The sequence below is a fragment of the Haliaeetus albicilla genome, chromosome 5 (genome assembly GCF_947461875.1).
Source record: "Haliaeetus albicilla chromosome 5, bHalAlb1.1, whole genome shotgun sequence".
Classification (NCBI taxonomy): domain Eukaryota; kingdom Metazoa; phylum Chordata; class Aves; order Accipitriformes; family Accipitridae; genus Haliaeetus; species Haliaeetus albicilla.
The window spans coordinates 43,694,200-43,719,522 of NC_091487.1; the positions used below are offsets into that span (position 1 = coordinate 43,694,200).

The following is a 25,323-nucleotide window of genomic DNA, read 5'->3' on the forward strand; positions in this document are numbered from 1 at the left end:
ACTATTTGACTGTTACAAAAAGCTGTCTTCCCACTCCACTGAGCCCAGAAAAATATACGCTCAGAAAATTACAGGGCATTTAGTATTGTAGGGGGGTGGAAGCACTTAATAGCAAGCTTCAAGTAAGCTGCCTTTATCCCCCTACTCAGAATTACAGACTGGTTAGAGAACTCCACGCAACTCCCCATTCAGCACACTGGAGTGCTCAGTTGCTGTACAAGATAACCCAGTCTCCTTACACAATCATTGGGAAAGGGATGACTTCAGCTGCCTATGCAAGGAGTCCAGTTATCCAACTTCAGTAGCTCTGAAACACCCCAAGGCCAAGTGCCCACTCTGTGGACACTACAGTGCTGAAGTTGGATACCTGAGACAGGCAATCCGAACACAGCCTTAAGCTACACTATTTGGACAAATTTCTTGGACAGAATATCCTATCTCTTCTCGTACAACTGTGAACCTTCTGATAATCAAAAAAGAAAAAAGCAAATTCAAGTAATGGCAGATTTTATAAAGAGCAGCTCCTAACAGAATCAGAAACTTACTGCATGTTTGAACTGCACCACAGCCCACAAGAGTCACCTGATTTAAACTATTAAGAATACAAGGCAAAAAGTTCCATAAAGGCAATAGGGTTTTTTTGTTTTGTTTTTTTAAACTATCCAACAGTCATTGTTTAAAGATTTGTTCATAATGGTTTTCTTCTAAACACTGTGTTAGCAGGCAAGAACATGATCAAGAAATAGCTAAAATTCTCAAGCTTCATGCACTGTTATTTCCTGTATTTTTAAGGTAAATAATGCAATATAAAAATAAATACTTACCTGCGGATCTTGCTTCATTTGGGCAACCAATTTCTAGAAAGAAAAAAGATGCAACAATACAATGAAGATTTTCATTACAGATCTTGTTGAACAGTTTAAAATTCAACATTTTTGAAGAACATTTGTAAAAGCAAAATATTCAGTTTCCAGCATTTCAATAGCAAGGCCTGGAATCCAGTATTATATAATTTTCAAACCCATTCTTATTAATATGGTAAAACCACTGCACTAAGCCACCACTTTTGCTCCTTCTCTCAAACAGCTCTTGAACAAGTGATGCCTTTTAAAGACAATTTCAGCCAGCTGGGTAAGATAATTTAATAGCTGTGTCTCCTCTAGAACTGCTGCCGCCTTTGCTTGCAGTCACAAGAAACACAAATCGCTGATAACCACTGCAGGCACAAAAGCTGTCTGTATATTCAAGAGCAGAATGTTTCAAGTACTAAGGGTCCGCCAGTATGTTGGCTTGGCTGGTACCACATGGAAGACCCATGTTCACAAGTATCTTTGCCACTTTTCTCCTTCAGAGAGAGATTGAGATCATTGTAGAAGAGATGCCCTCCACATCCAAGGGAAAGCAGACAGATGGTTACCATTCACTATTCTTCCTCCTTCACTTCCTTCAGGCAGCTGCAGGAGAATGCTGTCTATTGCTAAGCAAGGAAGAAGTTACCAGGCTGTCACCAAAGAAAACCAGAGCCCAGAATGAAGCAATGCAAACCAAAAATTCCCAATTTCTTTTTTGGTTACAGCCTCGTTTATTCATCACACTGCCATGTCCTTTCCACACATGCAAATAACAATGTAAAGTCTGTACTTTCTTCCCCATTTCCTCATCAGAATCAGGAAAAGGACTGAGAAACAGAAGGGCAAAGCAAGCAAGAAAAATATATGTTTCATTCCGCCTGAATTGATACCAGTCAGAGAATTCAGATTTTGTCACCTAATTATAAGTTTATTTTATTTCACATCCTAAAAATGGTATTAATTTAAAAAAAAAAAAAAGCATAAACAAAGATAATCCTGCATCAGACCACAGGTTTACCTGCTGCATTTTCTTTCCAGTACTAGCCAATAGCAAACAGAGGTATCAGCATGTCTACGCTGGACAAGCATAGAGTGTTATATCCCACCTTTCAGAAATTTACATCTCTGATGCCTTCAAAGATTATGTCTTACGTTTAATAGCTAGTAACACACTTTTTTCTTCCATTAGTCTGCCTTAATTACTTTTTGAACTCAGGAAAACACTCAAGATTCTGTGGCAATAAGTTCCAAAGTTAAACTACAGGACTTTTACGTAAAAGGACCTTCTTTTTCTTTTGAATCTGCCTCCTGATAATGCAAGCATGAAGGGCAAATAAAACTATGGAAAATGAGCCTTGACTCAAGTCAAGAGGAGCTGCAAGTTGGACTCGATGATCCTTATGGGTCCCTTCCAACTCGAGATATTCTATGACTGTTTCTCTATTTATCTTCTTTCTACATTTCTTCCACACCACATATTCCTCCATCAGTCATCGCTTCTTCAGACTGGAAGTCTCCTCATGCACGAATCATTCCATTGCTTTGCTCACTCTTAACACCCTTCCCTGTACTTCTCTAGTCCATCTCTATCATCTGGAGACAAAGTTTAAAACTGCATGCAACATTCAAGTACTCTGTACTGCAAGAACTCCTTCAGCAGCACTAATAGCTAATTCACAGCCTGCTATTGCAGATGTAAAACGAGGACTGTTTTTCCAAAGTGCATCACTTGGCATTTATCTACACTAAATATTATTGTTTCGTCATGCTGCCATTCAGTGTCACAGGAGGTAAGGTGCTATGTTACCCTTTTGCTTACATGCTTAGCTTATTTTTCCTTGGTGCTTTCTGCCACATTGGAGTTTGACAAGCAATAAATCTTAGTTTTTATGCAAAGTGCTTGTACAGACTCAGTCATAAGACAATACAGTCAGTGACTGTAAACTGTTCGTAAAGTACTGCTAAATTTATGGATCACACAATACTGTGTCATCCAATCATAAGAAAAAAAATAATGTTCTTTTGCACTGACCCCAAATGCAAGCTAAATTTAAGATATTTTAAAACCTACTGATCTTTTTGCTACAAAATGAGAGAAAGAAAAGGATGGTTTAGGTTCTTTCTATGCATCAGCTCAAGGAGTCATCCATAAAACCCAACCCTTCTGTGAGAATAGCTAAATATAACTCCCTTAACACCTCTTGTGATCAAAACTATGAAGAGCAGACTGTTTCAAAATAACCTTAATTAAGTCAACACAGTAGCAGAATGAACTACTTAGATTTGATGCATCTCTTCTCAGGACAAGCAATATAGCTTTGACATGGAAGATATTTGAATATTCAAGTTGTACCCTGATACAGCAAGTGACCTGGTCAGACTTCAGGTATGGAGGATTCTTCAATCATCAAAACGAAACAAAAAAAAGTAGCTTTTTCTAAACAACTAAACACCTCCTTTGGGTCCTTACTGGTAGTTTAAGATACACTTTGCCAAAGCAGCAGCATCAAAGCTTCGGACAGAGTTCTGGAGGTAAACTGGAATATGCAGAAAACAAGGAGCTATTCTACAAACAAAAATAGTCATACTGAGCATCACTTTCTACAGCTACGTAAGCAGTCACAGGTAACACACTGCATGAGGAAGCTGGGAGGCTTTGCTCACAGTGCAGAGCTGAACTTTGTATGCTCATTAGACACCTGTCCACCACTTACAAGGGCATGATAAACTCTGACTGTATGAGTGCTGGCAAGCTTTTTCAGAGAGTCCTCAGAAAAAGAAATACTAGATAAGTAAAAGATAACAAGTGAGACAATTCTCCACAAATCCTGAGCACTGCCGAAAGAAGGGATATATTGTATCTCTAAGTTACAAAATTCAAAGATACACAATACAGTTCAAGCATTTCATTTGAAGATTTCTTTCTTTTTGTGCCAAAACCAAGTTTCATTTCTATCAGTGGCCATTTGACAAGCACAGCAGTAACCACCCGCACACAGTTCAAGAGAAGTTTACGGAAGCACCCAACATGTTGCTACAAGTGTTATTTTCCACTGTAAACATTTAGACTTGTTCTTAGCCTTAATTATGGGAATATACAGTATCTTGAAGAAAAAAAGACAACCTTCTGATACAATGGCTTGACTAGTTTCACCAACTAAACTCAAATTTAATTAAAGTTGACTTCAGTGCAGAGCTCACTTTTAATGAAGATTGGACAAAGCTAAGGCAAACAGGGTCAAAAAACCTTGAAGTTGTTAAAAAAAAAATAGTCTTTTGGGGCATTTTCCAGTCTCCATCCCTGTTCATCATCATTATGAACATATGCTAAAGATTATTCAAAATTTGCAGTCTTAAAATTTTTCGTTAGTTTAGGCATAAAGGGGAATGAAGATACACACAAGAAGTAAATGCTGTTATACAAACACAAGTATGACTAGTGCTCTGATCACCATAGAGCAGATAATACTTGGAAAAAAATACTCACTGGCCTTAAACATTTTAATTTCTGCAGCAAAATGCCATGGGTAATTTCTGAATTTCCTTACCCCCATAACAAAACTTCATTGAAGTTTTGAATGCAAGGGCCTTGCAGTTTCTGAGGAGAGCAAAATACTTGTATGTAGTTCTGGAAATTAATCTTTAGCTTTTTCAAGCTTTTCTCCCTAGCTGAAAGTTATATTTTGTTAAAGCAAACATAGCTTCATTTTACTAATCCACCCATTCAAGTTCCTGCACTATGCTCATCATTGCAGCAACTCCTGAACAAGTCATCTAGAACACTTGTCTAAACAAGTCACCAGGCTATTTGGAAACGTTTTCCAAATTTTGTATGATGGGTTACACTGATCAGCGTAACCTATCACATATTTCTTGAATCCACTGTGTAACAGTTGCGCGTTTCAGACATCCAACAGAAATACTTGGAGAACTGTCTTTAGAAAAGGTCTCACTGATAAATTTAACATTTTAAGTTGGCAGCTACACTGTTTATGGCTGTAACAATTTTGTTCCAAGAATTAATATGCATATGTCCTCTTACATTTACTAAATTAAGTTTTATTATTATTATTTTTAATATTTCTCATTGTATGTAACAGAATTGCAAACTGCAACTCTACTGCCATATAGTATTGGACAGGCCACCAGTAAAAACACCCAACGTGTAAGAATTTGAGCCCATGCACTACAAGGTTTTGGTTAGAAAAACTATATAAGTTTAGAAGGTACTAAATGAAGTCACTCCAGAAGAGAAGAACCAGATGAGACTATGCAGCACCATACACATTTTGCCTGAAAGTTCCTCCACTGTATTCTTCCATTGCCAACTGAATACTGAAGTTGGCTTCAGAACGTCAGAAAAACATTCCAGACAGAAGTTGCTGAACTTAAAGAGTTTTCAGAACGTTTTTATCACTGCTACAAAATATTAAAAAAAAAAAAAAAAAATCCCCACCCACAGCCTGATATGTAGATTTTTCTAAAAAAACAACAGGTGGTGGGGTCAAAATGCAGAGTATAAAATTCTGGAGTAGTTTCAAGCTTATAAAACAATTATTACTATAGTTGTAGAGCTATTACTTAATGCTACCATTAGTAGTAATACTATCAGCAATACTAATGCTGCTATTACTTGAAAGTATAAAGCATGAAAGAATACAAATTACCTGGTGAACCTGAATTTCCACTTTCAGAGCCTCCTGTAGAGTCTGCAGCTCCATTCTCTACCTTCTCCACTTTCTCTAGAAGTGTCTTTGCTGATTCTAATGCCTTTAGTTTCTGGTTTCCTCTTTAACACCAGTGCTACAGAAAAATAAAGGTTTTGTTAGTGAACGACAGAAGCCAATTTGAAAAAAGGAGATTACAACAGAGCAGGAATTCAGTAGTGAACTATATTCAACTGCAGCTTTCCAGCCTAAACACAAACAATCTTTCGAACATAAGAAGTCTGCAGGCTGTACAAAATGCCTGCCTTAGAGTCGTTAAGCCAAATTTGTTACTTCCCACATATCCCAAAGTTGACATACTTGCCCCTTATCTTAGTTTGCAGGCAGCTATTTCCTACCAATATCCTATTGCTGTTGCATATTAAATTAGAAAATTTAACCACCGAGAATGTTTTAAAAATCTGTGTAGATGAGAAAATATTCTGGAGACTAAAATTCTGTAACCCAAACAGCAGTAAGTTGTTAAACAATGTACTGCATTAACATACTTCCATGATACTATCGAGCTGTTCTTAGATGGGATGGTCTGCATGCAAGTTGACAGAACAACATTAATATACCAATAACCCACTGCCTAAAGTTTGTGCTGAGTTACTCATTTCAGTTGAAACCTATTTTGAAGGAACACAAGATTGATATAACGCAGCACAAGACTTTTTCAAAGCCATTAATTTTAAAATCCTTTTAATCCTGGAATTCTACTTCTAGAACAAGAGTATGAGTTTACCATCTTCACTTGTACTACAAATTAATGCCCCCAACCTCTGACATAGAAAAGTATTATCAGCCATACTTATAAAAGCCTTGAAAGCTGGGCAAGATATTTTTGTTCACAAATACGTTAAAAGTATCAGCTTCTGAAACAGGATTAAGATTCCTGTCTATCCCATATGCTTAAATCACAATGGAACCTGTATAAAAACATCTATAAATCTATCTATACACATAAAAGCCATCGGAAAACGTTATACAGCAATCTTTCCAGCCACTTTTCCATGCAGACACCCCATATTAAAGAATTGCTGGAGTGTTAAAATAGTTCCTATTTTTTATTTTTTGAAAATTGCTCACAATTATTGCACAGGTATTGTAGCCAACTCAGAGGCCTTCATAATGAGACTTCATTGTTTTCAAAAGGATATTGACAGTTTAGATTAGACATGTAGGCTGTAAAAAGAGAATAATTCCCATAAGTTACAGAATTTTATTTTAACATTGTCTCACTACAGTAAACTGAAGTGCTGGACAAGTTTGTGAACTCCTGAAAATAAAGAGCTTGGGGGTTGGTTTTGTTTTGTTTATTTAAATTAATTGTTTCTCTTTCCAAACAGAAACATGTTATAAAAAGAGAAGACTATAAAGGGGTCTTAAAACGCATTATATTTAAATTCATTCTTTGTCAGTGCTGTCTGCTGTTAGCTTAAAGTTACTTATTTAAATAACAAAGGCCTGATCAGAGTTTCTAGTCAACACATGAAATGACCTTCTGCAAGGGCCTCTCCCACATGTGACACAGATGAGCGAAAACAGCTGCCTTTGCAGCACTACTCTCTATAAAATTGTAATTTGTATCAAGGGATACATGGAAATTACATATAGTTCCCTGTTCTATTACCACAAACAGTAATGAGAAAACAGAATCCTGGATTATTACTTCCACTCACTGACAAGAACAACTATAGCCTGCATTAAGTCCCTACCATTGCAGTTTCAAAAGAAACCATGCTTCAGAAAACCACGTGGGAGACTGGCTAATGAAAACTGGAACCCACTGCAGATGTAAAAAGTCTTTCATAAGCCTTGGAAATGCGATTTTGGGGTAGAGATACAGGCAGATATGGCCATAGTTTCTTTCTCAGTGTGTCTTCAATGAATGAGAAGGCACTCATGATGAATAGCTAGTATCACTCTGTAACTACATATTAACTTTAAAGTTAACTGTCTCTTCTGCTGTTTTGCACTTATCTCAGTTGAGAATGTGAACAATATGCTTAACTTTAATACATGTGACTAAAGCCCAGTACTAGTCCACGAGAAAAATAACACTGTACTTGCGTAAAAAAAAAAAAAACCACAAAGATTGAGCAACTACTATTAATGCATACCTTAATTTGACAGATAGAAATTGTAGTATCAATGGTTCATAAAAACTAATCCAACCTGATTGCATAGATGCCTTGAACAGCTAGAAAGATTTTTCAAAATTAATATTTAAAAGGTTTAAGAAAAAAGTGTTAGTGCTTTGCAGAAGCAAGTGGTTGCTCAGCCCATGTTTACAGGGGTGTAGATACGAACTAATGTAATCCATTGTTGTATTGACAAATACATATTGTGAAAAGTAAGTAAAAAACCCAAAACAATTCTAGTAACATACCAATCATTCAGTTCCACCCCAAAATATGTTACAATTTCAGATTTTTCTTTCATTATAATTTAAAAAGTTAGCAGATTTTGCAATTCCTCAGAATTTATTCCTTCCATATAGATAAATTTGAAACAGGTGCCATACTATAACATCCTGGAGGAATTAATTTCAATTCATAAGACTGAAGCTTCCAAGAAAAGGCAAAAGAGATTAACAAACTTTTGATCTTTATTCTTTTTTTTTTTTTGATAGGTTTTCTAACTCTTGACTCCTTCCTACTTCCCCTCCTCCAGCATTCCCATTATAGCCTCAGAGAAACTCACTTCGCAGTATCATTTACTTCCAATTACCTTCTGCCAAGCAAGTTATACTGAAGCACATTTTAAACATAGGGAACAACCTCCTCTTCAAAAACTAAGTGTCTGACATGTAAGGAGAGAGAAACTAACACTGCTTCATCAGTGAAGGCCACACAGTAAAGAATGATCCCTGGCAATCACCTCTGCCAGCCGCTGTATTGGTCAGCTAGCAGCACCAGTGTTCTCCTTGGTAAAAAAGAACCAGGATAAGCAATTATAAGAACTTTGTTAAATTACAAATAAGATACCATATATGTGGCATGCCAGCCCAGCTGAGGCATGCATCACCACCACCTTAAAGACAAGGAAACAGGCAAAGGACAGCACAGAATTTATTACAAGGTTCTGAAGTGTTCTAAGCATTCAAATCATTGGTGGGGTGGGAGAACACATTAAATAAGATGTTCATTTAAAAATGTGGTCAAGTTGCTGATTTCTGAATACGAAATATATACAAGTTGTTATTTGGTTGTACCTCTCTAGAACTGAAACACTCTAGAACATGCACTTGTAGCTTTCCTTCCCAAACAGGAATAACTATCCAAAGTTATCCCTGTCCAAAATTCCTCTGGAGTACCTTAAACACTTCTCCAACGTTAATTTAAAAAAAAAGTTATCATTCCTTACATCCAACAAATCCTAGACTGTATTTTTCTGTTTTACGTAGAATAATGTCTAGAAATATCTATGAGGGCAGCTGGTTAAATATTGCTAATATTTCCTTTGAAAGCAGATACAGAACTATATAAGCAAGTAGTCACACACATTTTACGAGCGCAAAAATCTTGAATATTTTTGAACATCTATTCTTTTAGACTAAACTTCAAGGGAAGATTTAAAAACTTAAGTCCAGTGGCATTATAAACTACCTAGAATACCACATCCAAAGACATATAAAACCATCCCTGGATTAATCACAAAACATACTGCATTTTCCACTTTACTCTTATGACAGTGGAATTATTTTAATTAAAAAGCCTGTAGATGATTGAAATAGCATGGATGGGTTGGTCTGCAAATATCCTTCATCCCATTAGTTTTTAAAGGAAAACATGCAAATGCCTTGTTCAATGCGAGAATCAGTGATTTTCCAAAAGGAATGCAAAGGATTGTGGAGTACACGCATCTCTTGTACATCCAGACATACTTCCAAGCCTCAGCCAGAAAGAACACTGAGAGCAAGAGGTAAATTTGCCATTCCTTGGATTGATTTCAAGCATTGGGAAGCAGCAACCCTCTATTTGATTTCTTGCTGGCATGCATTTGTTACAAATAATCCCTTATATCTCACGTGGTTGCTTCAAGACTTAAAATTTCATACTCAGATCTAAGTACCCCAACACACTGCAGTTAAGGTAGTAGATGTTTATATACTGTATAAATATTCAGAGACTGAATGAAACCTTAAACTCTACAATAATCACGTAAGTGCATTAACACTTCTCTATTATTATCTCAATTAAATACAATCCACATCAGAACATCTAAAATATCACAAAGCTATTTAAACTATGGCTATTTTGGAAACTACACTAGAAACACAGCTGACAAGATAAAAACAAAGGTAGGACCCACACAAAAGCCATTAATGCCTTCTGCATGTATGGAAGGACTCCGAATAGCTTAATTTTAGACAGAAGTCTTTCTGTGCAAAAAATCCCTTCAAATAAATTTGTTTTTCACGTTACACAGAATAAAAATTTAACATTATTATTTTTTAGTAGATTAATTTAAATGTCCACTGTACTTACAGACCCTTGGGCCCAAATCTCAGCCCTACAGTGATTTTATTTATAGGACTGGGGCTTCCATCAGTAACGTTTACTTTTCAGATTTAATTTCTGAATATAAGAACAGATAGGATTTCGCTTTCAGTAAACACTAAACTTTTCCAGGAATGGATGCCAGCTCTTCATGTCATCTATTCTTAGGTAAACCATCTTAGCCCTGGGAAGAAGTACTTACCAGTTTTGAGAAAGTTATTCCCTTCAGCTCTCCACCTCCTCCTACAAATGAAAAACAACAACAGAAAAAAGATAATTACAAACAGCTTAACTACAGTTTGAAACAGAAAAGGACAATTCAAAGATGTGGAAAGTTGCCAGGTTAGGGGGGGAGTTATTTGGATTTGGGGGAGGGTTTTTTTGTTTGGGTTTTTTTGGTTTTGGGGCATTTGGGTTTTGGCATTTTTTTTTTAAATGCTGAAGCTAACTATAAAATACCACTTAGAAAGAAAATCTGTTTGACATGGCAGGGAAAGCCAAGGAGACCTACAATTCTAATCTGGATTAAAATACAAACTATTATTGTCACTACGGGAAGAAGAGATTACAGGTACAAGCTTTCCTAGTTCTGTTCAAGGCCTGTGTCCCCCTCCCCTGGGGGGAAATACCTCCTCTCCATCGCATTTATTAACATCTAAATCACAAGCCCTGTCAGTTGCCACAGCCAAATATGACAAGGTTACCCACCCCAGACCTTTGCCCACCACCTCTGCTAGAGGTTATACCAACACAACAAAGATGGTAGAGCAGGTGGTGCGTCAGCACAGTCACTAGAGCTCAAATCCCAGAGTACTAATGTAAACTGAAATCAATGGCAGTTTAAGCTAATATGCTAGGTCATGAACTGTGGAGGCCAAGAAGATACACTGCCCATTACACTGCCTGTGTCATGGGAGAACAACATTTAGCAGTGGAGCAAGGTAGTACCTCTTAAATCACGCTCATACGAATCATAAAAATCTTGTGAGTCAGAGTCCTAAAAAGATAGCTAAAATATAACTCATTGGCTCAATTACTTTGCCTGATGCTAAAAAAAGCCTCCAAAATACTCCAATTTTTTAGTAAAATACTAGAATATTAGCATATTTTAAGCTTCAACTCCACAGCTAACAAGATCTTCGCAGATATGTTTCTATCCACACACAAGTCATCACAGAGGTGAAGTTTAAGCCCCAGCCTTATAGATACAGCAGTAGAAAGCCACATAATCAGCTCTCGCTCAGTGGAGACCAGCACAAGTGGAGGAGTTTACATTTACTAACCAGTAGAACCAGGGTGCTGATGCACACCAAGAACAGGAAAGAAAACAGGAAGCCTACTGCTGGTAGTGACTATAAGTATTGTCGCTCTCCTAGTCTCTTATTTTATGGTGCATTTTGAACAATATTACGGAAGGTTAATTGTTAAATTAATTTTAGAGCAGTTTCAGGTTAGTTTAAATAACATCCAACTGCTAACATGGTAGGTTATGAACTGGGGCGTATGGACTGTTTTGAGGCTATAGTCAAATTAAGTGTATTTGCTCTGGATGCTACAGAATTGGAAATACCCTTATTGTTGAGGGTGCTGAAGAGACAGAGTGTGATTCTCAAACTCTGGTTGTTTCTTTGACATTAAAACCTGAGTTTTCACCTCCACCTCCTACTATCAATCAGTTATTTAATTGCTCCAAAAATCTATAGAGGAAGCTCTTTCATCATTCAAGCACTAGCCATCCCTCTTCAACAAGCGACTACAACTAATCTCCATGCCATTAATAAAAAATAATAATAATTTAAAAAATCTCACTGCTGTAGTTGACTGACTCTGGAAAGCTAAACAAAATGGTCAGTACTACACATCTGCAAATACAGTCTTAGAGTAAAAGAGCATGATTTTTATTCAAAAAAGAAAAGCACCAATTTACTTGTAGCACAAGTACACTCAAACTGAAGAGAAAACTGTCACTTGATAATAACAGCATGAGTAACTGTTCTTTCTTTCCTCCCCCCCCACGTAGAGACTCGCCTCCATAGCAGGACCCTAGCTTCATCAAGACTGAACTGTGCAGAAAAAAAAGCTGCACAGTTACAAACCTTTGGATTGCATTTAACCACGCTGAAGGGCCGCAACCCAAGACTGAGAACCCAGGGGCTCCCAACGACAAACTTAGGAACACTAGGAGTTTAATCGTGACTGAGTGATTTGCTGTGTTGCCTTGGAGAAGTCACTTAGAGAGGACCTAGACAGGAAATGGAAATACATTTGCATCCTCTTCTCTACATAATTTACTACAGGCTTCTTCTTAAGTGTTTAGAACAGGTTAATGTTTGAAAGTCAAGCCTTTGGAAATACAAAATATGTTAATTCTGCCCTCATGCAAGTATAGCATTTTTACTGGCATCTCTGCCTCATTTAGCAGAGAGGACAAGCTTAAAGAATAAAGTATCAGTTGAATAATTTCTTTTCATTCTGAGTTTTCAGTTTGCATGCTTTTTTAATTCAACATCTAAGCTCTACAACAAATAAAGAATTGGTTTCCTCATAAGCAGCACACTAACAAGAGCCACAAAAAACCTTGTGCCTGATACAGGCAAGTTTTCTTAGATAGGGAATCGAGACAGAGACATGAAGAACAAACATCCAAGACTGGTAAGTCCAAGCATCTTAGACTTGCGTTTTTCATTGCTCTTTTTATAGTAGAGAACAGTTTATGACAACTAAATCTGTAGCTGTGGTTCTTGACAATTCTCTGCATTTCTGGCTACTGTGAACCAATCCAGAATAGTATTAATGAAAAAGGTAACAGATAAAATCTACTCTATAGATGAAATGAGATTATTTCTTGTTCACAGCAAGAATACATAGACAAACTCACACTGCCCTTCTCACTCACACTGCCCTTCTCACTCTCACTACAAAACACATTAGAAAGTTAAGATTAGACAGCTCACAATCACTCATATCAATAGAGAAGTCTGAAGAGTTTAGCATTTTGCAGGGTTCCTTAGAAAAACTTCAGCAAATAGAAATGTATCACAAAATCTCAGCTATTCATTTTACTGAGGTTGCCTTTTGAAGGCTCTAGAAACACATGCTGTAAGCTCCCTGAGATATGAGTCTGCATGGCTAACTCTCCAATTATTACAGTACGTTCTACAATATTGGGGGTTCTTTAAAACCCCAAGCTATAGGAGTCATATTTCTGCATCTACCTCTGCTTTCTATTAAGAATACTCCCTTCTTCCCAAAACATACATATGATCAGAACAAAAGCTTGAGCAATGCTTACCTATGTTTACTACAAGCTAAAAACAAAAAGCAATTAAAATTAGCATTAACCAAATAAAACATCAAAGTTTTAGAAATACGTTTTTCTTAGTGAGATTGACTGTTGAGAATGTGATGTCAGTGTTACTAACAGGAAGGGTAGTTTGAAATATACATACACTTAAAGAAGTAATATCCCCCACGCCCCAGATAAAGGCTCTTAACCTTTTCAACGGTTCTATACAACATATGTCAGGAAAAATACACCACCATTACCAAAACAATCATATTCTACAGATCAACTTTAAACTTTTTGTCGAAGTTTGTAAATAAGGAGAAAAGTTACTCATTTCAAGGGACCATTATGAAAACGAAGACCTCAAACACAAAACTCCTATGTTTAAGGCTTGGTAGCCCCTGAGGACATCAGAAGAACTACACATGGTGGTTAAACATTTTAGCATACAGCACCTGAAAGTTTAAGACTATTTAAATGCTAAGTATCTGTATATTAAGATGTTTGGTTACATCAGTCAGATACTTATTACCTTTAAGTTACACAATAAAGCTTATGCTACTGTAACCAGAGACTCATTTGGAAAAAATGGGAGAAATGAAGTCACGTTTAGCTGGTTTTTGTTAGCATTTTTCCTAACTCTAGAAGCTAGCACACATTTACTGTTAGACCACGTAACTTTAATCCGGAACTTTTTATGTGCATATCACATTACAATATTTAATTATATAATTTTTACTTTTTGCCAATAGGACCTTGGTCTTGTTCAATGCACAGGATGCACTCAGATGAAAAAGGACTAATTGTGCACAGGCAATTGTAAGCCTGACATTCTTTGACATTTCAGAGCATTGGTTGACAATATTAAAGATAAAGCATTCAAAAATTATAAATCAAATACACTGCACACAGAAGGGATTAAAAGTTTTCTCTGGACCTCTGTCTTTAGATGTGAACTCCTCAAAGTAACAGCTGTCCTTCCTATATTTGAAAGGCATCCTGTATAGAGAGAGCACTCTATCAGTATTTTCTAGGAAAACAAGTCTTAACAGTTACTTCACGTGATTTTCAAGTCAGAAATGAAACAACTTATATTCCTTAAGAGGACACGATTTCTGCAGTCTCAAGAAAAAGACAGACCAAACACAGCCCAGACAGAGGTATACAAGCTATTTCAAATTACATTATTATAAGGCTCACGTTTCAATGACCATCGTTAGCACCGCCGATGCTGTCGCTTCCATGACTAAAAACAAGCCTCCTGTGTGCTAGTGCAGGGAATCTGATCTTGCCGTTGTGCTGCAGCTGGGAAAACTCCCAGTCAGCCCCAGCAACACGTGCCAGGCAGGTGGCAGAGGGACCAACAGGATTGCCCAAGATAACTGAGACTGCACTGAAGTGTACTAGCCATGCTTTCCAGTTCGTCTGTCTGCACAACTCCTTTGTAACTTCTCTCTCTTCCTCCTCCCTATCCCCACACAATACTGGTAGATAACTCCCACTAAAATGGCCAAGGAGCTTCAGTTCTGCCTGAGATCCTTCTGCTGCTACGATTAGCCATGAAACAGATGCAATCTGGAGTTTAAGACACGAGAAGCTGATTTCATTTGGGGATAGATTGCTTCACCTTCTCTAAAACAGTTTATAAAACCATCAAACTAAGTTTAAATGGAAGCGTGCGACACCATCATTCATCTTTGCAGAAACAGTACTATATTTAACATATAGAAAATGAGCTAAAAGACTCCTTACAGCTAAAAGACCATCTCTATTGTAAAGGCAAAACCACTTCACAAGCTGATTTTTAAAGTATCAACCAAAACTTGCCATGGCAGTCAAACACATGTGAGCAGATGAAGACTACCCTCTTAGCTCTGCTTGTCCTATTCACTACAGCTCTGACAGGCATTAGTAACTCTTCCCGAACACAGTCTTTCCTGGCATCTAGGGGGTGGGGATGAGATCACGCTCTCTAACAAAATGAAAAACCACGTTTGGCCTAGTGGAAAGTTAGCACAAGTATGTTTTAAAATCTCAGGATCACCTCTCTCACCTGAGCAGATTTAAGGTATTTGGCTTTGCACTTTTTACCCCTCCACAAAACCCTCTTCTTCGAACAGTCTTAGTCTATTTCTTGAATCAGAGAAGCATGTCCTAAAGTCACTTACACTTGAAAGGGAAAAAGTTCACGTAATTTAATTCACCAAGGACTAACCATTTAAACCATCTTTAAAACAAAATACTCATCCTCCCACTTCTCACACACATACACCTTCCATCCTCCTAAAGGAAAAAGAAAAAGGTACTGCCATTTAAAAAAAACCAAACAAAACCCCAAAACCAACTCCCCCCCCCCCCAAATGAACAAATCAAAACCAACCCACAACAAACTAAATTCCCTGCTTTTCTGTTTCCTTCCATACAATAAATAAGGCATTCAGGGAAACAGATTTTAAAAAAAAACCAAAACCCCAAAAATAAACAAACAAACCAACCACCCTCCCAACCCCCCAAAACTAGAAAGTTACAGAAAGTCTGTCTGTCTAACCTATGACCATTAGTAAGCCTAGCAGAAGTTCTTCCTGACTTGATACCAGGGGCTCAGTGTATTCCCCATCTAACCCCTTCTAATATTCATATAATTACCATCAGTACAATTCTGTTTTTTGTACCCAGAAACCAGTGTATGGGGATGTTTTACAGCATTGTTGCATTCAAAAGTTCTGGTACTGCAGACAGAGAAGTATGAACAAGACCACTAAGCCTCACTTTGCTCAGTGAGTTAACCATTCACCAGTTTTTAGATAAACACAAAACCAACTTCTATGCAGCATAGTTAAATTCCTGCTCATGTGAAAAGCTGGATGACCTGAACTTTTTAGTGAATTACTGTGTTATTTAGAAGGAACGTTTATCTATACATACACTAAGAGGAACCCCCAGTCCTAATTGAGTCCATAAGCTTATGCTTTACTAACAGTGCAACAGCAAAGTTTCATATTTGAAGCAGGGAGCTAGGGAATTTTTTTACAAAAATTTAAAGATTTACATGATGTAAAGATATAAATCAGTGGAAGGCAGAGTTCAGCATTTGTTTCAAAAAATTTTTCCTGCATTCTGCCACATTCCATAAAGTTGCTGGAAATTTGTTGGGTTTTTGTTTTGCTTGTGGTTTTTTTGGGTTTTTTTAGAAAACAAAGGTTACCAATTAAACTTCAAAAAAATGTCAGTTAATCTATAAGTCTTAAAACTGGAATTTTTCCTTTTTAATTATTTTCAACTTATTTACAAAGTATACACACAGCTGGGAGGGAAAAAAAGATGGAAGGTCAATAGAAAACAGAAGGAGTTGTCCCCTCTTGGCTGTACTAGCCCACTGTTTTGTCACAAAATTTATCAGAAATTCAAAGGGACGTTATTTGGAGGTTGGTGTTTTGGGGTTGTGTTTGGTTTTTTGTGTTTTGGGGGGGGGTGGGGGGTGTTTTTTTTTTTTAACAACATGCCTAGAAAAATCAGTTTATTAAACCTCTACTGTTCTTAAGGTGTGTTGTAAATTTCTCCTTCCAGTCACTGAGAAGTTTCTGCCTTCCTTTCATACTTCAGAGACAGAGGACTATTTGGGGAAAAAGGAAATGGAAGAGAAGGAGTTGCGATGAGGAGAGAAGACTACTTCCTAGAAAGAACACACCCCATAAACCCCAGTAACTGATTTAACAACTGAAGATCAAAGAACAAAAAAAAAATTAAGAAAAGTCTACTCCAGTACTGATAAAAGTATTTTTTCCCCTCAAATTCCATTAAGAATGGAGGGATCTCTGGTTTCTTGTTTTATTCTTTTAAACATGAGAAGAAATCTCATACCGAGTGCCAAACTATTTTTCCCCTTCTAGCAATCCACTTTATCTTGGAAAGAACTGGCTTGCGGGAATGATGCGTTAGTGAGGCAGAAGCACCTTAAGAGTTTTGGGAAGAGGTCCAGAGTACAAAAGAAGATGATCTGGGCAGTGCTGCAAGACTGCAGGCATGAAATGCAAAACTAGAGGTATCTCTATCACTGTAAGTGCTACTGCACTTCTAATGGGGAGAACTTCAGGTATGTGCACATCCCCTGCTTGTACAAACTCTTCTTTGAATTTTATCTATCCACCAGAGACGTTCAGAGGACAAAACAATCAGAAAAGCAGCCAACGCCTCAACCACAAAACAGTGACATTCAAGGACAACTACAGCCTTCCATTTCCACAGCAGAAAAAAGTGCTATTAACTCAATCTGCCAGCAGGGGGAAATGCCAAACAAGTGAAAAAAAGTTAAAAGAGCAGAACACTAAAAATGAGGAATAAAATTAAACAAAACAAACCAATCCCCCCCCACACACACATCCTCAGCAGTTAAGGAACGTAAAGATTCGGCTCCTGGAGAAGGGAGGCAGGATAAACGAAGTATACACAACTCAAACTAACCACGTATTTTGCTCATTCTTCCAGGTTTTAGAGAGGAAACAGTGAAAGTGCTAGTCCAAAATATAAGCATTTAAGAACAGCACCAGCAAGCAAAAACAAGCTTTCAGTTTCAGTGTTAGCACAGAGTGACTGCAAATCAATTAGAGTTTTCTTAAATCTAGCGTTTCAATAAAGAGCAAAGTTTTGTGATTACACAGCTGAGAGAACCGAGGAGAAAGAATACGAATTTTTAAAGGACTATCCAACAGGAATGTATGAACTAATTTATTTAAAGTGAATACGTATAGTCTAGAAAAGCATTCTGCATTACAGAAGACTTCCTATTACATTTATACAGAATCCCAAGAGTCTGGACTTTTTTTTTTTTTGCTGAAGAGATTTCAGAACAGCAGGGGTCCCACTAGACACCCTGTTTTTCCTTCTACCTTATAAATATTATCTGTACACTATTTCCATGGTTACAAAGTATAGTGAAAACTACTTAAAAGGAGTATCAGTTAAGGGAATAAATCTGTGTTAAACGTACTTTGATGAAGGGCAACTTGCTTGCAACAGACAGGAAACAGACACAATTACACAATGCATTTTAAAAATTAAGGAATAGAAAACCAAAATGCAAAAATTTGTTGAACAAAGAAATTTAACATGCATTTACAATGAAAAAAAGACAAGCCCTGCAATCACAAGGACTTTCAGTTTAAAGCATCACAGGCTAAGAATCACAAGTAGCAACAAGGAGATTTGCAGTGACAGATTTATGGAGATTAGCTACACAAGCTTCTACTGATGTTACCTTCCCACAAATACCAGACACGTAATAATAAGCAAACATTAAAAAATGCAGATGAATTGTGATTAGTGATTATATGGTAGGGCACCTTACAACAACAGGTAATCTTTTATACTTCCATATTTATAAAGCTCTTTCAAAATCAGATGCTATACTTTCAGTAAAGCTCTTCCCTCAGTGGGTCCATGAAACCTGCTAACTGAATGATAGTTCTTCAAGCATACATAAGGAAAGATTACACTAACAGTACATCAAGAGGTTTAAGTAAATCCCAGTTCTGCTCAGAGTTTATAGTTCTACCTCCAGTTTCTCCACTATCACTTAATTTATCCTGCAGCTGGAACACTCCCACAAGCAGCTAATCTATCTGACCAAGGCGCTCTCCTTTATGTTCTCTTCCAACTGTTGAGTCCTACCACCAGCAGTCCCCACTCTTTCTGGAGGGAGTAGGGGGTGAGGGGGCATCACACTCCGCAGAAAGTTGATGTGATTCACAGACGGGTCCTGCTTAAGCAGCAGGAGCACTGGGCTAGCAGCAGAAGGGAGACCTCCTTCCTTCCACCAGCAGTCATAGAGTTCCAATGTGCTATAGTGGGTAAGAGACTGAGCACTTTGCTGCTTTTCTTTTTAACTAAAGCGATCATCAAGGAGTCACCTTTCACTTTCCCCACCTGGTCAGAAGTTTGGCTTTTGAGTTATGTTTTCAGTGATCCAGTCACGTAAACACATTCTTTTCCTTTTGCGGATGCAAGACCTACAGGACAACTGGGGAAAAAAAGGAGGCATCTGAATTTGCCAGGCATCTGAATTCTCTATGTTCTGCTTGTTACTCAGGCAGAATAGAAATCACTATTATTTCCTGCTTATCCTTATGATGGCACAGGGGATAACAGTTCTTTACTTGTTTGCTGTATCATCCACGAAAAGACTGCATAAAAAGGTCAAGGAGAAAAATCATCATTTAACACATACTTTAAACACTAAAATTAAACCAACCTGTGCTGGTTTTGCTATGGGTCAACTTTCATGTCAATATACTGGAACAAGTATTGGTCCACACGTCCTCTCTGGCACAGTTCTTGTAATAAACTGGCCTCTTCAATTTAATTATTTTAGCACATGCATTAAAAATAAGCCATTTCATGTATATAAAGTACAGCAGCATAAACTTGAAAGTTAGCTGCTGAAGTACATTCTTATGTTCTGTATTTTATGATACTGAAAAATACTTAAAAGAATACAGGAGCTCATTTTATCTTCTGTAGAACTTTTGTTTTAACAGGAAGCAAGATGGCTCAAAATGAGAAACTATACATAAATTCTTGCCTTTACGACACTACAGATCACTGGCTCTAATATGCCACAGGCTTCTGAATAATTGTCAGAAGACAATATGAAAATGATTTGTTAGTGAACAGATGTTCACATGACAAAAGTATCAAAGAACAATCATTTGTTTCTTAATCTGTCTTCAGATTTTAAGAACAAGCGAAAAAGGTAATGCTTCTCACCTGCTAGAAGTTATTTTTTTCTAGAAAGAATACTGGTGATTTAATTTTACACAGTTCTATGCAAAAAAGTCTCAAACTTCTGTTGATTCTCTTGGGTGCTCTGAAACCTGTAAAAGCTGGCTGGGACCCTCTGCTGCTACCAGAAAGGTATCACATTTTCCTCTCCTCTTGAATAAATACAACACCTGTTCTAAGTACAGCTTGCTAACATTTACTAAAAAACATTCTCATTCTACATTTGAATTTGATTTGCTTTTTAGTCAAACTTATTTTATTTCACCAACTATTATTTCATTACCCTGTGTTGACATTTTGGCATTCCTGATCTCCTGAGCACAGAGACCCACTAAAAAAAAAAAAAAAAACAAAACCAAACCAAACCAAAAACCAGACAAGCTTAAGACCCTCTAACAATAAGTACAGTATGCTCTGTGTATAGATTAAATAAAGAAAATAAACATCATTAGGGTTTTCACCAGCTTCTAGTTTTGTGTACTGATAAATTATGACAGAGCACTTAAAGGCATCAACATGTTTTACAAGTAGTCTAAATAAAAAGACAGTAAACAGAATTAGGTAAAACATGCTTGTTTCAAACTCTCAACTAAACAGAGCACTGAAAGCTCTTTTCTCTCCCCCTTCATCCCAAAATAAAAGCGTGAGCGAGAAGGGATTTCATTACATTCTTAGAACTGTTATAAGCGAAGTCAAATCCAGCCACTCGCATTTAGCATGCAGGCTGTACACGCTCCCGAGTACGTCACACTCACAAAACATGCTTGCTGAGCTATCTGCCTTCCCAAGGCCTCCGACATAACTGTCACTAGGCCTAAATCAGGTAGGCTCTGTGTGCAGTGCTGCTGCAGGTGAGCAGGAGTCCACCCCTTCTCCCCATTTCCCTTCAGATTTAAACTACCAGATCATTCCAGCATCAGCTTTTTTTCTCTACTTCCTTTAGCTGTAGTGTCTGTTTTTAAAAAAAGACGAGGGAATCACGATTTACTGTGCAAGATTTGGCCCTAATTTTTTTTCTTCTTTACAGCACCAGCTACCCTGCAGCTTTTGAGCCATCATCGGCTGTTGTTTTTTTGTTCCTTGAATGCAACAGGACTCAGTCTGCCAGGCTGCATCACTGTTTTCACAGCATACCTCTAACGGGAAAAAATCCCTTCTCGCTTGCTTCCTGCTGGGCTCTGAACATTCAGATTTCCCCATTCTCTCAACAGATACACAAGTCCAACACTGGTTCCACATTCACACATTTCTCTCTTCTTTCAACACCAATTCCTTACTCCCCTATTTTCATACAAAGCTATTAAATAAAAGTGCAATTAAGTGGTGGCCCGAGTACCTCAAGTGTTCTCTTACAGAGAACTCAATTTCTCTGCCAGGTTAATCCCATTCTGACAACTACTTTAAGCCTTTTACTTTATCTAATTCAGCATTTTTCTGCTCTTAGGATTCCTAATCTACCTTGTAGCTTTGCAACAACCAGGTTCAGGACAAAAAAAAAAAAAGTTTTGTCCCTATATAGCATGAACTTTCTCATCCAGGCAAGATGGAACGAGACTAAGATAAAAACCACATTTTCTAGTAGCTTTACCCTGAATGACATTTTGGGTAAAGTACTTGATGCAATGCAGTCTCATGAGACTGACACAAAACTACTGGAGAAACAACAGCATGAACTAAGGTACAGATAAAGTCTCAAAATTCATCTTTGCCAGGCCAAACAAAAAGGAGTAACATCCCGGACATCAAACATGTATCAGAATACTGCATTTAAAAAAAAAAAAAAAAAAAGAAAGAAAAATCTTTAAAGAACAAAAAGGCTTAGAGGTAAGTAGAGAAATGCACACTTTACCTGAACACCGGAGGCAAAAATGGTTTCATTGTACTTTTTCTTTAAAAAAAAAAATCCCCACAAAGAAAATCAAAACCAACCACCACCCCCCAAAATCACCACCAGTTCGTTCCTTCCAGGGAACGGTCCACAGCAATTCAAAAATAAAAGATTTCCCAACCCAGAGTGCATGCAAGTTTTCAATATATAATTATTTATACAGTGATTTAACTAGCTCATTGCAATGGAAACCCCAACAACACTTGATACATAAAACATTTATGACAAAGTCCTAAAGAACTCACTATTAGACAACAAGCAACACAAGAAAGATGGACAAGTGAGAACAATTTTATATACAAGTTTATATACACACCTTGGAAAGACCCATTTTCTCTTCCCCATTACAGATTTGTTTTCTGATCTCAAAATCTGAGCAGCTGTTTCCCCTTTTATTCTGCACAATATACCTGAACTAAATCACAAGGTTTATTTCAGTCCCTGGTCTTCTGAGAAACACCTGCCCTAGAAGGAAGGAAAAGCAGGAGGACACCACTCTCCACACCCTTTTCAGCCCTCTCTGCTGCAAGAAAACATACATCCTTGTACCAGACAGGAGGTATTTAAGTTCCCAAAACAAACACAAGCATTTTAAAGAATTCTAAAACAAGAGGCATTTAATGTCTCAAAAGTCACTCCTAGTGAATAATAGTCCCTATTGTCATTTTAACCTGTGCTAAGTGGCATATTTTCAAATCATCTATTGGAGAAACATTAATAATTTCAATTATTTCAGCCCTTTCTATTTTCTCAAGTTGCATTAACAAGCACATAATATCTGGCACAGGTTCTGTGGAGGAAGTGGCTTATATATCATCCTTTCATACACACTACAGGCTCCAGTCCTGGAAGAAGGCAGAATGCTAAGAAGTACTTTTTTTCTGAAAAGGACAGGATGGTTCTTTAGTGAATGGACCAAAGGACCCTGGGATCAGCAGCAACATGGGCTGCCAATTTCAGAACTACTTCATTTGAACAGTCTCTGTCAAGTCACTTAAAGTGTTTCATCTTCCAAATACAAACACACAATAACGATACCTGGTTTGTAACAATGCACATAATAATTTCTTGGCTTTGTATGTTTTTAGGAGTGTCTGAATAAAGTTCACTAATACATGAAACAATGGTTTGTCCAGGTAGAGACAAGCTTCAGCTGCTTAGGTTACACATGCTACAAAACCAAACCACGTTATTCAGACTTCTCATTCATGAGCATCCAGAACTGTCAATCTTACTTTTTCAAAATCTGTATAAAAGTTGTTATACAAGCATTCAAGATAACAGTAATTTTTATGAATTAAACTTCTTGCAGTTATTAAGTTCCTGCTGCAGTCACACAGAACACTAGACACTGCTCAAATTCCACAACAGATTAATACTAACGTACCAAAGAAAAAAATTTTTTCCACAACTTGCAAAGCATCACAAGTATGCACCCACACAAGAGCACAAGCTGCTAAGAGTTTCTGAATATAATAATGTAAAATTATAATTCAAATTACCAAATGCACAAATAGCAAAGAAGCTGAAAGGGGGTTGATTCCCCCACCAATAACCTAAACCACCTAGATATCCGAAAATTTGTACAATGCGTACACACTGAGCAAAGCTGAAGTAAAGGATGCAATTCTTACAGCAAGTAAATAGCTACAGTCTGGATGTCACATCTGCATGTTCATACATGAAGCATTAGTCTTCTTGTCCTCCAGGCTAGAAGTCTTCTGGACAGAAGTGTCTGTTGCAGCCCTTCTTCCTACCCCTCAGATATGATAAGAAAGAACACATGTACTACTCTGTCAGTCTAATTATTTAATCCCCAATCAATACTAAGAGCAGCAAGGGAAAGGTAAATTCACATGTAGAAGCATAATAATCAAAAGAAGCATTACTTTTTAGCAATATTTATTCTCTGGGAAGTGTCTGTTCCCCCCTTCCTAAAAATGTAACTAGTTAATACAAACTCCCCCCAAAAATCAAACTGAGATGCTCTAGTTAAACAAGGATTAAACCTATGAAAGTTAACACCTGCCCTTTGCCTGACAGTCAAACTGCCTTTAAAACTGATCATATCTCATTGAGGTCAATGCTCGGTGAGTGAGAAGTTTTGGCTTTCAAACCAGAGTTTCAAATAAAAACTATGAAAGTCCTACTAAGATGACAAAAAGAGATAAGCAGTGGGTTCTTGATATTTATTCAAAAAATAAACTTACAGCTGGTTGTAACAAAAAACGTAACAGACTTGGTTTAAAAGGAAGACAGGGATTTCCACAAACTGGAAGAGAAAAGAACGGAAAAAGAGGCATGGAAAATGCCGCTACCTACTGGAGGTGATATAATTCACGGTTCTAAGCTTACAAAGCAGTGGCCATTTAAACTATCATTAAAAACAAACAAAAAACCCACAAAAACAATTCACATCTGGGAACATTCTCTTCTAAGCTTTCATATAGAAGATTGCAATCTTGATGAAATTAAGGTTTTGGACATCCAACTTCAAAGCAAAAGAAAAGGGACACTGGAATATGTAAGTCTTGAACAGCAAAAGGTTCATATACCACGTTGCATCAAAACCAAAAGGAAGGTGAATCCATTTGTACACCTCACACCACCTTAGAGCAAAATCCATGACGTACCTTCCCCTTCTTAAGAATATATTAAGAGGCTGAAAATAAAGAAAACACTAAACAGTCAAAAAGCAGGGAAGTTACCATAACAAGGACCAGGGTTGAGTCTGTGTACATACTTTTAACTGATCTGGCAAAAAGGGAGGTTGCAGACATTATGATGCTTTCCATTATTCCAGATAGTTAAAATTAAAGCAAACTTCAAAGAGTTGTAGAGGATCTGATAATATCGAATGATTGATTTTCGTTTGTAATTTTATTGTCCTCTGTCAACAAGTACAAAGTAACATACTCATAGGGAAAAACAACCCTAGCTATAAATACACAATGATGAGTCTAAACTAGGCATTACTACTTACGAAAAAGATTTTGAGATTGTTGCAAGCCAACAGTTCAACTCCCAGCAGCAAGAAGTCAGAGAAAATCTCAGAAGGTATTAGAAACAGAACAGAGAACAAACAAGGAACATTCTGCTGTGATGCACGCTGCACGTAATTCTGGCTGCTCCACCTCAAAAAGGGAAGAGCTAGAAATGGTACAGAGAGGAATGACAACTAGGGAGCATGTTTAAAACAAATGAAACTATTTTTCTCACATCAACCCATCATGCACACAGAAAATGCAGGTAAACTGCATGGAACTTGCTGCTGTGGAACACTATGAAAGCCACGGATATAAATGAG

General features: G+C 37.3%; 1 protein-coding gene across 11 annotated transcripts in view; it reads right to left on the reverse strand.

Annotated features, from left to right (window-relative positions):
• PHF21A (PHD finger protein 21A) overlaps nucleotides 1–25,323 on the reverse strand; it is a 138,614-nt gene that overhangs the window by 95,819 nt on the left and 17,472 nt on the right. For all 11 annotated transcript variants that reach the window (XM_069784488.1, XM_069784492.1, XM_069784489.1 and 8 more), the window contains 3 exons: nucleotides 10,268–10,308; nucleotides 5,519–5,654; nucleotides 825–857 (listed from right to left, as the gene is read on the reverse strand). In XM_069784488.1, coding sequence (XP_069640589.1) covers nucleotides 825–857; nucleotides 5,519–5,572 — 87 coding nt within the window. In that variant the 5' untranslated portion in view covers nucleotides 5,573–5,654; nucleotides 10,268–10,308. The remainder of the gene's footprint in view (nucleotides 1–824; nucleotides 858–5,518; nucleotides 5,655–10,267; nucleotides 10,309–25,323) is intronic.